Below are 18811 nucleotides of genomic sequence, written 5' to 3'. Positions count from 1 at the left end.
AAATGCAATGAACATGAGATGCAGGTATCTTCGAGACAGTGATTTAAAGCTGCTTCTTAATTTTTTTGAGCTCAAAATAATTATGTCAAAGAGGCATATTTTAGGGTGACATATTCTGCTTTGCTTCACTAGAAAGGATCCTTGTTACTATTTTCTGAAATGTAGGTTTTATTTGCTATTTTTTATATGAGAGTTTAGCCATAGAGTGTTCCAGGTTTAGAAAGATAACTTGTATTTAATCCTTTAGGAAAGGTGGCCCCTAAGCTTTATCTTGTATTTCTGGTGCTCCATGATAACAATCAAAACAGAAACTAAAGTTCTCTGAGTTTACCATAGACCATCAGAATGAAAGTCAGTTTCTGTGGTTGCTTTTCTCTTGGGAATTGTTATGCCCCAATAATGGGTCCGTGATTAAAGGAGTGAGACTGATATAAAGCGAAGGTCAAGCAAAGCTTTATTTCCCGCCAAGCATCAAGAACCTAAGCGAATGTTCGGGGCGCACCTCTTACAATAGAGAACGACCCTTCTCTGTTTCACAGGCTAGCTTTTAAGGGCAAAGGCCATGCAGTCGGGCCTGGCCACACACAGGTGGCCAATGAGATTGTAACACACACAGGAAACTCCACAGTGATGCTAGGTGACCAATTGAGTTACAATTTACCCTAGTAGACATTTGAACCAGCCTATTATGCCTTGATTGGGATTGGTGCCAAAAGGGCTCCAAAGGGCAGGGCCCATACTCCTTGGTAACCAGGGAGACAGTATGCATCCCCCCACTGATTGAATGTCTCCACCTGGCCTGACCCACCCTTGTATCTGGGCTTTGTTACCTGTAAATCCCCTGGGGGAAGTGGAGCAGGGACCGTTTCTAAATAGGTCCTTACAGGAATCCCATTTTCACTGAATTGTGAGATTCTAGTTTTTTATTTTTTACCATCTTGTTGTAGCAGGGTTTTCCCTAAACTGTAATACATTATATAACAGTATTACAAAATGTTTTTTGCTGTTTTCCGTGGGAGCTAGTAGCAGGCTATTTTTGCTTCTTTAATTCCAGAAACGGTAACATACTCCCATTTATATTGCTTTATTTTTTCAAAGCAAACATATGTGATTTTTTGCACACTTTCTATGATTTAAATATTTAATAATAAAACCTTAAAACAAGTGTGACTAAATGTTAAATTTTATTAATTATGAGTGGTGCATATTACAACTTTACACAAGAATTTTAAAAACTAATTTGGACTAACACATTCCTCAGCCCTTAATTGACTGAGAAAATAAAAAATTTTCTCCATGGCACCTTATATTAATCCCCCCCAAATGCTATTCAACCCCCTTCTTCATGCCCCTCACAAAACATACAAGTAGCAATTACACTTAGAAAAAAATAAAAAATATAATGGGGTACACAAAGCTCCACATGCTTTAGCCTCTGCTTCTCTCTCCTCCACTTTGTAGGCTCTTCATCTTCATCATTCTGCTCTGCTCAAATTGAAGTTTATTTAGTTTTCAAAATTTTTGAGTTTGAAAAACTCTAAAAGTCTTCTTAGTGTACTATTTGTGCACAAAGTTGTAGCTTGAAGTTTAGTTTAACCGTGGGTTTCATCAACAGTTTATTAAATATAAAAATGAATTTGCTCATTACTAGAAATTTTACAAAAATTAAACAAAACATTTTTATAGAAGATAAATTCTTTAATTATCAGCCTTTATTTCCCTGCAAGGTTATTTTTGTGTCAGGTCATAGATGGAAAAATAATTCAATAACTATAGGCAGAATTTTCTTCTGAAAGTTTTCTTCACAGAGAACATTCAGAGAAAGACTTATTTCTTTAAAAGATTTTATTTTTATTTAGTTGAGATAGAGTGACAGTGAGAGAGAGAGCACACGCAAGAATGAGGAGGGGGTGGAGCAGAGGGAGAAGCAGGCTCCCTGCTGAGCACTTGACTTGAGGCTCATCCCAGGACCCTGCAATCATGACCTGAGCTAAAGATAGAGCCTTAACAGACTGAGCCACACTAGCACCCCAAGAATGGCTTTTATGCTCTTGAATTCTTTATTTTTCATAAATCATAAGCATTTATACAGTCCTTTGCATGCAGATGTATGTGTTTGGAGTTGAACAGTTTTCAGTATAACCTTTAAAACTTGATCCATAAACTGCACAGGTTCCATTCTGCATTTCAACCATTGTTAATCTAGAAGGACAAATTATATTTGTGACTTTATTAACACATATTTACATATCTAATATGTAAATTAATTCAAACAATACATATTTATCAATGCATAAATATAAAAATGCAATACAACAAATCTAAATATAGGTATTGAAATAATATTGTTTCAGAAGGTTTTAAGACCATGCCTAGTCTTTCTTAGTTAAAGATATGCAAAACATAGCCAAGTCAGTTATAAAAGCAAAAACTTCATTCTATTATAAATTATATGCCACTATTTTTTTCTACATTGGAAATTAGTCAATTTAGGAAGTCTGGAATCTCTTGATATATGTACCTGAGTGAAATGAAAGTTTTTAAATATTTTTAAGCATATCAAATAGGTTAGAACTTAGAATTCAATTTAGAAGTCAGCAGATGTCATGTTTTATGTAAAAATAAACAATCTTCTTTGGATATATGCAAATTTACTTGGTAAGGAAATAAATATTGTAAAATTCTTTTATATATGAAATGTCTGTGTATATATATAAGTATATATATATATTATATATATATAAAATATGTGTGTGTGTGTGTAGACATTCCACGTAGAGATAGTTACTTATTTATTTTTTCATGTAGAGATAGTTATATCTGTGTATCTATTTTGCTTCAGAGTCTGGTGATTTGTATTCTGCCAGGAACCTGTGGGAAATAGAAGGCCAAGGAAAGAGTGAGGATGCATCAGTGTAAATCTGAACAAAAATATAGAGAAAGACCATGGTCTGATAGTTTGTATTCAAAAGGACAAGGGAAGAGACTCAGTCCATATAGAAACCATTAGCTACCACAGGAGAAAAAATTAAGATATTTTTAGTAACTGCTGTTAGTTGGTCTCAGTCTATGTACATTAGAGTCTCATTTTTAAATCTCACTTTTTTTTTATTCCTTCCATTTCTGTGTGTTTTCCCATACCATTTGTATCCCATGTCTGCCAGAGTACTGATTATTCTGGATGGTACTTATTTGCTTATAACCATATCTCTAACAGAAGTGTGAAACCCCTGAAGGAATTTTGTCCTATTCATCTCTGTCATTATCTCTGCAAAGTTCCCGGAAATTGAATAACACTCAAAAAATATCACATGCATAACTGAAATTTATTTTGCTAGTTGTTTTGCTTTTGCTTCTAAAAAAACACTTACACTTAAAGCATGGAAAATACTGAGATAAGGTGAAACAAGTTTTATTAGTATTTCTGGAGAATAGACTGGTTTTTGTCAAAAATAAAATCACAAGCCATACAGAAATGAGGTCTTTCCACATCAAGTCTAAGGTGTACTGGGGCCTCCAAATTCCAAATATATAATGAAGGAGGAGCATAGGTAGTACCTGTTACAATGAATATAAGGGGAGATATGAAGGAAACAGATGGCAGTAAAAGGTTATGCATTGATTACTGCCAACTAACCATTAGGGAAGCAAAGTGAACTTTAAAATCAAGGAGAAGCAATTTTTTTTTAATTTAAATTCATTTAAATTTAATTTCATTTTTTTCTTTTAAATGCTGATACAGGAGAAGCAATTTTTTAAAAAATATTTATTTATTTATTTTAGAGAGAGGGAGAGAAAGGGAGAGAGGGGCAGAGGGAGAGAATCTTTAAGCAGACACTCCTCTGATGGTGGAGCCCAAAGTGGAGCTTAATCTCGTGATCCATGAGATCATGACCAGAGCTGAAACCAAGACTGGGATGCCCAACCAACTGAACCACCCAGGTGCCTTGAGAAGGGATTTTTTAAAGGTCATTCAATAGTAATTTTGGCTGTAGAGTAATAAAGACATTTATTTGAATACCTACCAGAACTATTACTCATTTTATAGTTTAGGTGAATTATTATACACTTTAAAACTCTGTTTCTTACCAGCAAAATTAAAAATGACCCTGTTAAAGAGGTTTTTAAGAGTGCTCAATGGAAAGATACATATGAAGAGCGTAAAACTGTCTGTGACAGTAAGGAACCAGCTAATTAACCAGACATTAGCGTTAATGTTGTTGTGATGTTTGTATCATCTTTACAGAACTAGAGATTCAAATAAGTAAAATACACTTGAAATAAAGAATTAAAAACTTTTATAGTTTTATATAAGAAAAAAGCACAAGTTAACTTCATTCCAATTTCAATTTGTTTAATGTATTTGTAACTGTAGTGTGTCTGAGGGAAAGGAAAGAGAAATGAAAGGGCAAAAATTTGAATAAATAATAGTAGTAAATTTTTAAATTTTTCTGAAAATTATAAATTCACAGATCTAAGTGTCTCAACAAAACACAAGCACAAGAAAAAAAAAAATCTAACCTAAGGCATATTATAACCCAATTTCTCAAATCCAGTTATAAAGAAAAACTATTAAAGTAGCTAGAGATGGGAAAAAGATATATTATAGGGTGGCTAAATGGATTAAAAATGAGATACATCAATATGCTGCCTGCAAGAGACTTACTCTGAGGGCACACATAGGCGAAAACTGAATGAATGGTGGGTGATATTCCATGCAAATCATATGCCAAACCAAATAGGTGTGGGCATAGTTATATCAGTCAAAATAGACTTTAAGTCAAAATCAGTCACAGAAGACAAAAATGTCACTATATTGTAGTAAAAGGATTGATTAATCAAGAGGATAAAACAATTTTAAATATATATTCACCCAACATTGGAACACCTAAATATATAAAGAACCTACTAACAGAACTGAAGGGAGAAAGAGATGGTAAGACAGTAACATAGGGAATTTCAGTATTGTACTTGTAACATTAAATAGACATGAGACAATTAATAAGGAAACAGTAAATTTGAATAACGCTATAGACCAAATGGGCCTAACAGACATATCCAGAACATTCAATCAAACAGAAGCAGATTACACATTCTTCTTTTTTTTTTTAATATAATTTTTTATTTTTTATAAACATATATTTTTATCCCCAGGGGTACAGGTCTGTGAATCACCAGGTTTACACACTTCACAGCACTCACCAAAACACATACCCTCCCCAATGTCCCAAACCCCCTCCCCCCAGCAACCCTCAGTTTGTTTTGTGAGATTAAGAGTCACTTATGGTTTGTCTCCCTCCCAATCCCATCTTCTTTCATTCTTCTTAAGGGCATATGAAATATTTCCCAGGAGAGATGATATATTGGGCCACAAAGAAAGCCCTAACAGAATTATGATTAAAAATCATATCAGGTGTTTTTTATGACCACAGTGGTATGAAACTAGAAATCTATAGCAGGAAAAAAACAGAAAATTTCACTAATACATGGAAATTGAGCGACATGCTCCCAAACAACCAATGGATTAAAGAAGAAATCAAAAGAGACATCAAAAAGCATCTTGAGATGAACAAAAATGAAAGTACAACATACCAACACTTATGGAATATAGCAAAGCCATTAGTTCTAAGAGGGTATTTTATAGGAATCAACGCCTAAATGAAGAGAAAAGAAAGATCTCAGATGAGCAACCTAACATATACATGTAAATATGTTATATATATAACATATGTAGTATAATAATATACATGTCATCTGATATTATATCAAGTATAGAGCATGACAATGGATAGAAATACTGTGTTATATACATGAAAGTTGCCAACAGAGTTAATTTTAAATGTTCTTACCAAAAAAATAAATAAATCAAAATTGTGGTCAAATGAAGGTGATAAATGTGTTAACTAACCTTTATTGTGGTAATCACTGAACAATATATATATATATATGTATGTGTGTGTAGCAAATCATTATATTGTACACCTTAAACTTACACAATGTTATATGTTAATTATATCTTAACAGGCTAGAAAAAAATAGTACAAAGTTTAAAAGGAAGAAATGGAAGGATACTATTGCAAGAATTCTATACTAATACATAAGTGATATAATACCAGTTACTAAATAAGTCAGAGAAAGACAAATGCCATATGATCTCACTCATATGTGGGATGTAAGAAAAAGAAGATGAACATACAGGAAGGGAAGGAAAAAATAAAGTAAGATGAAAACAGAGAGAGAAGCAAACCATAAGAGATTCTTAATTATTGGGAACAAATTGGGGTGCTGGAGGAAAGTTGGGTGGGGGAATGGAGTAGTTGGGTAATTGGCATTAAGGAAGGTACTTGATGTAATGAACAATGGGTATTATATTCAACTGAATAATGACTGAACTTTATCTCTTAAACTAATAAACAACGAATTGGGCAAATAATAAACAAATTGCAAGATAAAGACTTAAATGATATAAATAATCACATAGAAAGTGAATGTCTTAAACTTCCATCAAAAGGGCAGAGATCATTAGATTTGATGAAAAAATGATTCCAACTGTAGTCTGTCTATAAGAGTATGCTGTCCATAGAAGTTAGTTGTAATATAAATACACAGATAGGTTAAAAACAAAGGAATGCAAAATAAACACCACATTAGCACTAATCAAAGAGAACCTGACATGGCTATATTTATAATAGACAGAGGAGGATTTCACAGCACAAAATGTCATTATGGAAAAAGAGATTACATAATGATAAGAGTCATAAATTCATCAAGAGTATACAACAACCCAAACATTTATCAGTAGAACTTAAGAATATTTTGGGAGGGACGCCTGGGTGGCTCAGTTGGTTAAGCAGCTGCCTTTGGCTCAGGTCATGATCCCAGGGTCCTGGGATTGAGTCCCACATTTGGCTCCTTGCTTGGCAGGAAGCCTGCTTCTCCCTCTGCCTCTGCCTGCCTCTTTGTCTGCCTGTGCTTGCTTGCTCTCTCTCCCTTTGTCTCTTACAAATAAATAAATAAAATCTTTAAAAAAAATTTTTTTGAAGTACAACTAAAATACATAAATCTGTAATTATACTCCAAGATTTCAATATCTGTCTCTCAGTAATTAATAGAATAAATAGACAGAAAATCAGAAAGGATATGGAAGACTGAAGCAACACTCCCAACTAACTTGACCTAATTGAAATTATAATATACTCGTCCCAAGAATCGTGTAATACACAGTTTGTTCAAGTTCACATGGAACGTTTTGGAAAACATACCATAGTCAGGTCCATAAAACTAATCTCAATAAACTTAAGTGGATTCAAGTCATACAAAGTATTCTTTGATTAAGATGGAACTAAATTAGGGGCGCCTGGGTGGCTCAGTTGGATAAGCAGCTGCCTTCGGCTCAGGTCATGATCCCAGCGTCCTGGGATCAAGTCCCACATCCGGCTTCTTGCTTGGTAGGGAGCCTGCTTCTCCCTCTGTCTTTGCCTGCAATTCTGTCTGCCTGTGCTCACTCTCTCTCCCTCTCTGTCTCTAATAAATAAATAAAATCTTAAAAAAAAAAAAAAAAGATGGAACTAAATTAGAACTCAGTAAAAGAAAAAAATCTCTGGGAAATTCCAAATGTTAGAAACTAAATAACATACTTCTGAATAATCCATAGATCGAAGAAGAATGCAAATGGGAATTTAGAAGCTATTTTGAAGTGAATGAAAATGAAAACATAATATCTCAAAATGTGTGAGGATGTTGCAAAATTATCTTACATATTTGTAGCCTGAATGTGTTTCTATTAGGAAAAAAATTTCAAACCAATAGATCAGTTTTCACTACTAGAAACTATGGTGATTTTCTTTCTCTTTTCTTTAGAGGATAGATAAATGGGAGTCCTTTAATACAGCTGAAGGTTGAACGAGGAGCCTGTGTGAGTGAATACTGAAAGAAATATAGTGGAAGTGGGGAGCAGAAATTAATGAAATAGAAAATTGAAAAATAAATGGTAAATGAGCACAAAAAAGATGTTCGTCATCATTAGTCATTAGCGAAATGCAAGTTAAAACCACAATGAGATACCACTACACACCTATGAGAATGGCTAAAATGTCAGGGATGTAACAAGTGTAGACCAGGATGGAGAGCAACTAGAGCTCTCATACACTGCTAGTAGGAATGTAAAATGGCACAGTTGCTTTGGAAAATAGTTTGGCAGGTTCTTAAAAGTTAAATACATACTTATTATATTACCCAACCATTCTACTCCTACCTTTCAATGTAAGAGAAAAGAAATGTATATGTTCTGTATATGTTCATACAGACTTATACACAAATATTCATAGCAAGTAGCTTTATTGCTAATGGTCAACAACTGGAAACTACCTACCTATCCATCAACAGAGGAAAGGAAAAACAAATTGAGTGACTCATAAATGGAATACCTCATACATGCTATGAGGTGGCTGAATCCAAAATAATTATGCTGGGTGAAAAAGCCAGACATAAAAATGGCACATACGGTAGAAATCCATTCATATTAAATTCTATAAATTGCAAACTAATCTATAGTGACATAAAGTAGGTTAGTTGCCTGGGGTCAGAAAAAGGTGGCAAAAAGGGGTAAGAAGGAGAGATTACAAAGGTGCAAAGGGAAAGTTTTGCAGGTGAAACTTCTAGAAAGAATATGTGTTAACCTCTCTGCTTTAGTCTCTTCCTCTGTAAAATGGGCATAGTATTAGATTTACCTTGTGCAGTACTTAGCACATAGCAAACAATGTTACTCATTATAATTGGTATTGGCTGCTCTGTCTATAATCTCCTAAATTTAGGACCTCAGGGTGTTTTGCTGAATCTGTTAGAATATGGGAACATGCTGGCATTGTGTGAAGTAACATGATTTTGAATGACCATAGGGACAGCTTAGACACAAACCCACAAATAGACACCTTAAGACTTACTGGTTCTGTAAGAGAATGGTGCCATCTTCCCACTGCCAAGATCCATTTGCTGGAATTTGTATCAGTCCCATCCAATGGTATGATTTCACTAATTTAAAGAAGTCCTGTTTGAGACCACAAATAAATCAGTGCTCAGAATTTTAATTAATACAAAGCCATAATTATTTAATCATTTTTCCCCACACTTGGGGAAATGCATTCTGTCCTCTAGCCTAATCCTCACTTAAACATTGTACATAATACCTAAAATTTCTGTGCTTTCTCATTTTTATTTATTTTTTAAAATTTTAAATTTTTATTTATTAAAAAAAGACTTTATTTGTCTGTTTGAGATGGGGGGAGCACACAAGTTGTGGGGCAGAAGAGGTGGAGGGAGAGGGAGAAGCAGGCTCTCCACTGAGCAGGGGGCCTGATGCAGGGCTCCATCCCAGGACCCTGGGATCATGACCTGAGCTGAAGGCAGATGCTTAACCAATTGAATCACCCCAGTGCCCTGTGTTTTCTTATTTTTGGTGCAGAAAAATTTAGGATGGATATATCTGAGTCTTGGTGACTCTCTAATGTTTCAGGTTCATATTTCAATGAGTTGCCTCCCATGTTAGGACTGAGTATAGTAAGGGAAATTAAAACAAATACTCAACCTGATCTTCTCTGCTGTATATCTTCAGGAGACTGGAATTTTGAGACATACAAGAAGCTTGGCTCTGGTACCAGTTTTTGCTCTCATTAAAAAATTGGTAACAGTTATTTTTATAACATATCCAGTTTTTAGGACATGGGCCACAATAACTTCCTAGAAAGAAAGAATATATTATTAATTCTGTATGAGTCTGAAGATTATAGCAGATTTTGTCTAGACAGGTTAAATACTCTCTTATTGTAACTTTAACATTCCAGATAACCAACTGGATCCCTCCAATGACATATCTTTACACATTTATAAAGAGAGACAGATGTCAAAACCAAGTATCTTCTGCTTTTTTAGAAGCACTCTTTCATTGTTAAAAAATAAAATTTGGGGGATGTTATGGATTACGGACAGGAATTAATCATTTTCTCATACATTCTCTTGTTAATAACATTGGATACATGCTTATGCTCAATTACATAGAGATTCATGTAATCTGTGCTTCAAAATATTAGAAAACTTTCACTTACCTTGCAAAGAAATTGGAGCTTCTTGGTTGAATAATGCTATTAAAATAATTAAGAGGATTAAGAGGTACAAACTTCCAGTTGTAAAATAAGTCATGAAGATGAAAAGTATAGCATAGGGAATATAGTAAAAAATATTGTAATAGCATTTATAATGACAGATGGTGATTACATTCATCATTGTGAACACTGAGTAATGTATAGAATTGTTGAATCACTATGTTGTACACCTAAAACTAAGATAACATTATATGTAAAACACAGTTCAATAATAAAAAAATAAAATTATTAAAAGGTTATTAGTAACATAGTCCTAACAAAAGTAGTTGACACATTTTTACACTAATAGCAAAAACATAAAGACACATACAATATTGCTTGTTTGTGCCTCTGTATTTCTGAATACTAATCAAAGTAATGCATTACAATCATTAGGTCAAGAATGATCTATCTATTCTCTACTATCACTTACAATGTATGAATATGGCACTGCATATCATTACCATTATAATGAAATGGATCCCCATAGCTATAGCAATGGCGCGGGCTACAAAAAATGGAGATGCTGTCAAAAAAAAAAAAAAAAAAAAAAGGATGAGAAAGAATAGAAAATAAAGATTAAAAAGTTTGGTATGTTCATATTTGATATAAATGTTATGAGTGTTTTTTAGGGGGAAGGGACATCAGTACTTTTACTCAGAACTAGTAAAATAAGTACTTTGCAAGTGATTAAAAAAAGAAAAAGACTACAGAAATGCATACTCCCTTACTGTTTCTCTCTAAGAGTTCTCCAGTTTCATCCATAGATACAAGAATAAATATAGACATTTCCCTTCAATCCCTTTTGAAAAACACGTTGAAGAAACTGCGGAAAATACTTCGCGATTTTTTTTTCGCTTAAGAAAATATCTTAGTGATTATTCTATATCATGTCTTATAAAGTCAAAATTTTATAAATAGTTGCTTTCATTACATTTCATTGATACGTGGACAAAATCTATTGACAAACTTAATTTTTTCCAACATGAATTTAAATTGTTTCTGAGTTTTGCTATTAGATATAACAATATGAATAATATTTTATACACACCAGTGTATATTTTTGAGTTCCTCTCTAAGAGAAATACCTGAGAGAGTAACTGCTGAGTTAAAGGGCATTTGCATTTAAAATTTTTGTAGTGATTGAAATTTTCAGTCCAAAGAAGAAATACCAATTTATGTAGTACCAGAAATAAATTTAAAAGCCTGTTTGCTCACATCTTCTCTGCACTAAATATTACTCACATTTTAAATATATAAACCTTATAAGCCATATTTTTAATTTAAATTCTGTTTTTCCTGTTATGAATAAGATTGGACAGCTTTTACTATGGTTAAATAATGTTTTTATTTTATTTCTCTGATAATTCTCTTGTTTGTTTTGAGTAGCTGGTTCCTTTTTTGCTTTTGGGGTTAAGGGTATTAGTTCATTTCTTACCATATGTTTTGCAAACACACATCTCAGATTTTTCTGCTTTAACATTATGAAATTGTGAGAGTGTTGAATGTGTAATTGTTACCTTGATCAAATTTTCCTTTATAACTGATTTTTTTGGATATGATAAAATGTCTTCATTATTCTTAGTTCATAAAGTAGGTTGAACTCATGTGTCATCATGTTATATGGTTTCCTTTTTTATTTGACCTATTTGATATTTGTGTGTGTGTGTGTGTGTGTGTGTGTGTGTAATAAATAAGGTAGGAACTTAAATTTAAAATTATTTTTTCCAAATGGGTACTGAATTTTTCTAACATCATTTACTGAATAAATCAATGTGTTCTCATTGCTATGAAATACCACCTTTGGCATATAATACATTCATATTTGTATTTTCATTTATTCCTATATTCTTTATGCATTTTCTATTCAAACTATATGTAAAATTCCCTTAGTTTTGCTTGAGTTTTTCACAGTACCCACAACTATATATTACATTTCTTTTTCAAAATATTTTGGGTTATCATTCCACTTTATATGTACCTTAAGAACTTTAAAATAAAAAGAACTTTGGGTACCTGGGTGGCTCAGTGGGTTAAGCCTCCCTCTGCCTTCGGCTCAGGTCATGATCCCAGCTTCCTGGGATCGAGCCCCATATTGGGCTCCCTGCTCGGCAGGAAGCCCTCCCTTCTCCCTCTCCTACTCCCCCTGCTTGTATTCCCTCTCTCGCTGTGTCTCTCTCTGTCAAATAAATAAATAAAACCTTTAAAAAAAATAAAAAGAAAAAAAATTAAAAGAACTTTAAGTTTTTCAAGAACCTGTATGTTTAAAATATTGTAATTAAATACATAAATACATGGAGATAATTTACATCTTTAAAATGTTTTTTCCCATTATGCATGTCTTATTTTATGTTTGTCAATACAATTTTTTATTAAAGATTTTATTTATTTATTTGACAGAGATCACAAGTAGGCAGAGAGGCAGGCAGAGAGAGGGGGAAGCAGACTCCCTGCCGAGCAGAGAGCCCTATGTGGGGCTCAATCCCAGGACCCTAGGATCACAACCTGAGCCAAAGGCAGAGGTTTTAACCCACTGAGCCACCCAGGTGGCCCTGTTAATACAACTTTAAACTGATAGTTTTACTTCTAGTGTTTTTAATTAAAAAGTTTATTTCTGTATTTTTTTTAAAAAAATTGGTCTTGTATATATGGAATTTTTGTTTCACATTTTTATTGTTTTTCTAGATAGTAAGGCAATTGATTTTTATATCTTATCTTCAATTGAGTCCTCATATCAGATTTTCTTATTGTTTGTCATATTCTTGAATGAAGCTTTTGAAGGTCTTTAAAAGGTTGCTGGGGGGGAGGGGGGATGGGAGAGGGTGGTGGGGATATAGACATTGGGGAGGATATGTGCTATGATGAGTGCTGTGAAATGTGTAAACCTGGCAGTTCACAGACCTGTACCCCTGGGGATAAAAATACATTATATGTTTATTAAAAAATTTAAAAATTAAAAAAAAGTATTTTAAATTACATATAATTTCAAGTAATGTTTATTTTGCCCTTTTATTCTAATGTCACATCATTTGCTTTTTTCTTTTTCTTGGTTATTCATGTTGGCTAGCACCAGCAGAACAATCACTATTAGTCAACAACAATGAGAGCAAAAATTCTTGTCTTTTCTAACTATAATAAAAATGCAGGGGCGCCTGGGTGACTCAGTGGGTTAAAGCCTCTGCCTTTGGCTCAGGTCATGAACCCAGGGTCCTGGGATTGAGCCCCGCATTGGGCTCTCTGCTTGGCAGGGAGCCTGCTTCCCCCTCTCTCTCTGCCTGCCTCTGCCTACTTGTGATCTCTGTCTGTGAAATAAATAAATAAAACCTGTAAAAATAAATTGCAGCTAGCATTTATCAATAAGCATAATGATAACTTCTGAACAAGTATATGTTTGAAAAAAGTATTTATTTATTAGAGATTTTTAAAATTAAGTTCTTTTAAATTAAGAACTCAGAGTGATTTTTATCTAAAACCTTTTCAACATTATGCATATGATCATACAAGCTTTCCCCTTTGATGACTACATATGGCACATTTCCCTCCCTGTAATCCACTCATAAATAATCATTTATTTTTTAAGACTTTATGAAGATTCATAAGTGAGAAGTATGTTGTTTTTCTTTCTGTGTAAACCACTTCAGGCTCTATTTTCAATGGTATTCTGGCTTGATAAAAGACAGAGAGCTTATCTCTGTACATTCTGAAACATTTCTGTGGATGACAATCAAATTGTTGCTTCCACACCTTTAAGAACAGATCTCTGAAAGATATTTTGTATTTCCTTTCCCTTTTGTTTCCATTTCATTTACTTCTCCTTAAAGTTAGTTGTTCAGTGCTCCCTTAGAAACTGCTGTCTCATATTCAATGTAATCTCTAGCCAAATACCAAAAGCATTTTTCATGGAGCCAGAACACAATTCCATACAAACCATGAAAGACCCTGAATACCCAAAGCAACCTTGAGAAAGAAAAGCAAAACTAGAAGCTTTACAATTCCACACTTCCAGTTATATTACAAACCTGTAGTAATCAAGACAGTATGGTCCTGGCACAAAAATGGACACATAGATTAATAGAATAGAATAGAAAATCCAGAAATGAACCCACAGCTCTATGACCAACTAACCTTTGACAAAGCAAGAAAGAATATCCAATAGAAAAAGGACAGTCTCTTTGACAAATGGTGTTGGGAAAATTGGAGAGCAACATGCAAAAGAAAGAAAGTGGATCACTTTCTTATACCATACACAGAAATAAATTTAAAGTTGATGAAAGACCTAAATGTGAGACAGGAAACCATGAGAACCCTACAGGAGAACAGAGACAGTAAACTCTTTGACATTGGCCATAGCAACTTCTTACTAGTATGTCTCCTGAGGCAAGAAAAACAAAAGCATAAATAAACTATTGGAACTTATAAAAATAAAAACCTTCTTCATAGTGAAGGAAACACTCAACAGAACTGAAAGACAACCTATGGAATAGGAAAAGATACTTGCAAATGACATTATCTGATAAGGGGTTAATATCCAACGTTTAGGAAGAACTTATAAAACTCAACACCCCCCCCCCCCCAAATTACCCAGTTAAAATGGGCAAAGGCATGAATAGACATTTTACAAAGACATCTAGGTGTCCAACAGACATATGAAAAGATGTCCAACATTACTCATAATCAGGGAAATACAAATCAAAACTATGATGAGATATCAACAGATACCAGTTGAAATGGCTAAAATGAACAACACAGGAAACACCAGACATTTGTGAGGAATTGGAGAAAGCGGAACCCTCATGCATTGTTGGTAAGAATGCAAACTGGTACAGCTCCTGTAAATACTATGGAAATAGTATGGAATAGTATGGTGGAGGTGAATCATGAGAGACTATGGACCCTGAAAAACAATCTGAGGGGTTTGAAGTGGTGGGGGGGTGGGAGGTCGGGGTTCCAGGTGGTGGGTATTATAGAGGGCACAGATTGCATGGAGCACTGGGTGTGGTGAAAAAATAATGGTACTGTTATGCTGAAAATAAATAAATTTAAAAAATATATATATAGAAAAAAAAGTTAAAAATAGAATTATCCTACAATCCAACAATTGTACTACTAGGTATTTACCCAAAGGATACAAAATACTAATTTAAAGGGATATATGCACCCTGATGTTTACAGCAACATTATTAACATTAGCCAAATTATGGAAAGATCCCAAATGTCCATTGACTGATGAATGGACAAAATGAATGGATAAAAAAGCGAGATATATATATATTAGAATATTTTATATATAGAATATTAGAATATTAACCATCATAAAGAATGAAATCTTGCCATTTGCAATGGTGTGGGTGGAGCTAGAGAGTATTATGCCAAACAAAATCAGTTAAAGAAGGACAAATACCATATGATTTCACTCATATGTGCAATTTGAGAAACAAAACAAATGAACCTAGGGGGAGAAAAGGCAAACCAAGGAAAAGACTCTTGCCTATAGAGAACAAACTGATGGTTACCAGAGGGTGGGTGGTAGGAGATGGGCTGGATAGGTGTTAGGGATTAAGGAGAGCACTTTAAATGAGCACCAGGTGTTATATGTAAGTAATGAATCACTACATTCTAAACCTTAAACTATTATTACACCATATGTTAACTAACTGGAATTTAAATAAAAACTTGAAAATAAATCAAGAAACTGCTATCTCAGTTGTCATTATTATGTTAATGATAGTATCATTTATTGGGCATGAAAAAATCCTAAGCTGAACAATTTCTGCTAATTGTATTATAATTTCCAATATTATACTAGAGTTAATTTTAATTCTGCTTTTCTCATTAAAGTAGAACAAACTGACTGTTAATCACTGATCGAATCAAACAGATTCCAAGACTCACCTCAGTATAGTGAGAAAAGACAAATGGAGTATTGAACTTACTATTTTCTCCACATTTGCTTGTAATTAATGTAGACTTTCTCTTTTGCCATCGTGGAGAAGTACCATGCTTTACCAGTTCCAAGTTATAATTACGAACTTCATTCATTTCTAGAGAAAAACAGTTTAGGTCAATAGGAGTCATAGCCTTTCAGCCTCTTTGGTCATAGTTTTTCATATTTAACTTGACATACTGTTCATATCCTTTTTAAAGTATAACATCAAGTTACTTTTGTTTTATATTACTTCATTATTACAATTTTTGTACTTGTAATATGAATAAAATTATATTTATTCTATGGCAAATGGTCTTTAGCAGATCTGTGCTATAAAATAAGGTAATTCTTAGTGTGTAATAAAATCTAACATTAAAATAAAGACAGGGGCGCCTGGGTGGCTCAGTGGGTTAAGCCGCTGCCTTCGGCTCAGGTCATGATCTCAGGGTCCTGGGATCGAGTCCCGCATTGGGCTCTCTGCTCAGCAGGGAGCCTGCTTCCCTCTCTCTCTCTCTGCCTGCCTCTCTGTCTGCTTGTGATCTCTGTCTGTCAAATCAACAAATAAAATCTTTAAAAAATAAAATAAAATAAAATAAAGACAGTGTATAGTAAAATAGACAGGGACGTAGGGAGATAGCATGTGTTTAATTCATAGAGCCATATTTGCTAAATTAATAACCTCACAAATTATACGCAAAAAAAAAAAAGAAAGAAAAGGGAAAAAAGGAACGAAACAACAAAGGATATTAACACAACTTGTCATGAGTGGTTTAAAAAGTGAAATTAAAATAGCATTTATTTAGAATCAATAATGTTAATCATGTAGTAAACAGTAATTGCCTTTTTTTTCCAGTGAAGGAAAAGTAAAAAGCCACTTTGCTCTCTTCCTGAAAGAGTAATCATTACTGAATACGTAAAAACTTTACATAATGAAATGTTAATATTAATTATCTTTTATACCTAAAACTAAACTAAAGCATTGTTTGTACATACCATATGTAACAAAGTTATCAAACATGTGAAAAGGATAGATATTATTTTATGGATGAAAAAATTGAATGTTACAGGAGGCCAAAATCATATTTGTATTTAATATAATGCTAGACATAGAAATTGACTAATGTACATATAACATGTATTATATCTCTATTTGATATAAAAAGAAAACTCAAGTGCAGAGAATATATGGGTTGTCCAGATCTCAAAGCTAGAGACCAGTAAAAGTTTGATTAAAATTCTTCTAACTCTAAATCCTCATGCTGTCACTATTTCAGGCTACCTCAAATTGTGAAAGATATTACTTTAGGTAGTTAATGAAACAAAGGAGGAAAAAAAGCTTTCGAGTTTTTGAAAACTCCATTTAAAATATAACATGAAATGAACATAAATGAATTAAAGTAACTTGCTTTCTTATGCCTTGTACACTCGTATCAAATTCTGGGAATCTTAAAATTATACACAGGCTAAACTACACATCTATGTGGAAAACACATACCCATGTTGGGATAAGCCCACCGATCTCGGATCAGGTTCATTGTCAGATTATGACTATTTAGTTACTCCAGAGATGAATCCAAAATCTTCATCTTGAAGATGACATATCTTCCTTAGAAAAATAAGAATACACAAATATCACTCCCATTCATATATATAAAGGGGAAAACGAAAATAAGAGTTCATACAAGCCAGGCAAAATTAAGTTTTTGCATTTCTTTTAGTTAAAAATAAAAAATAAATATTTAAAAAATGCAATAGGTGTTCTTAATTCACCTACATTAAGCTACTTAATCAAAAATATTTTCCATTATTGATCTTGAATGACAACACCCATAGTTTTCTATTTATAGTTATCTTACTTGGTGACAATTTTTTTTGGCAAGGCAAATTTGGGGAAGACATATGAATTTTTTGGATGCTTGTTTCTAGTACATATTAATTCAACTTCTGTCCATAGTATCATCATTATTATCATCATCATCACCATAATCATCATCATCTATAAGTTATCATCACCATCTTTATTAGAAAAATAATCTCATGTTTATTTATATAGTAACATCTTACAGTACCTAGAAGAGCTTTCAGAGAGAAAATGGCTATTAAATAAATATACATAGTGAATAGATTTTAAAAAAAAGCTGTTTCATATTTGATCATCATAGTAGGAAGTAACAATATTTTTTTTTCACTTTGCAAATAAAGTCGTGTATCACAGAAGGTAAGTGCCCTGCATAAGAACAGAAAATTCCCATGTGTGAATTAAAATGGAAATTCAATCTTTAAATCCCAAATGTAGATTGATTCCTCTAGTTTTGTTTAATGACAAGACTCCATCTTTTAACAACATCATAACATCTTATTCTTCGGTAAATATATCCTGCCTACTCGCCACTGAATATAGTGTAAACCAGTATATACCTCAGAAGTAAGAAGAATTCCTTGATCTCCATAATTCTATTCAAAGAAGCAATTATAGTTACCTTACAGTGTAAGTATTTTTGGAAACTTTCTCGAGTTTGAAACCTCAAGAATTTCTCATTTCCTGAAAAACAGTTGTTAGAAACACAGACACACACAGAAACAAACCTGATCAAATAAGGAAGGTCTTGATTCGTGTGGATAAAAGTCTCCTATGCAACTGAAAAGTTAAGACACGGCCTGAGCTATCACTTTAGAACTAAAACTAGAGCAGTACAGTCAATTCTGATTCCTAAGAAAGATATGGCAAGTGTTACTGTAATCTCATATT

At 33.3% G+C, this 18811-nt stretch overlaps 1 protein-coding gene across 7 annotated transcripts; it reads right to left on the bottom strand.

The window, feature by feature from the left end:
• Positions 1–1827: 1827 nt before the first annotated feature.
• On the bottom strand, positions 1828–18811 carry KLRK1 (killer cell lectin like receptor K1). 7 transcript variants are annotated; one of them, XM_059186122.1, is made up of 9 exons: positions 18649–18811; positions 17558–17664; positions 16070–16177; positions 10570–10662; positions 10101–10136; positions 9584–9735; positions 8943–9046; positions 2789–2871; positions 1828–2202 (listed from the first exon to the last, which is right to left on the bottom strand). In XM_059186122.1, the coding sequence occupies exons 2-8, from the start codon at positions 17595–17597 to the stop codon at positions 2829–2831; spliced, it is 576 nt and encodes a 191-aa protein (XP_059042105.1). In that variant the 5' UTR covers positions 17598–17664; positions 18649–18811; the 3' UTR covers positions 1828–2202; positions 2789–2828. The 7 variants fall into 7 exon arrangements, with proteins under 7 accessions (XP_059042105.1, XP_059042102.1, XP_059042103.1 ...); XM_059186119.1 differs by lacking the exon at positions 2789–2871 and having other exon boundaries at positions 18649–18808; XM_059186120.1 differs by lacking the exon at positions 2789–2871 and having other exon boundaries at positions 17558–17668; positions 18649–18807.

This window comes from Mustela lutreola, chromosome 8 (genome assembly GCF_030435805.1).
Source record: "Mustela lutreola isolate mMusLut2 chromosome 8, mMusLut2.pri, whole genome shotgun sequence".
NCBI lineage: Eukaryota > Metazoa > Chordata > Mammalia > Carnivora > Mustelidae > Mustela > Mustela lutreola.
Note: the sequence above shows the minus strand (reverse complement) of the source record. Positions and strands in the feature narration are given on the sequence as shown.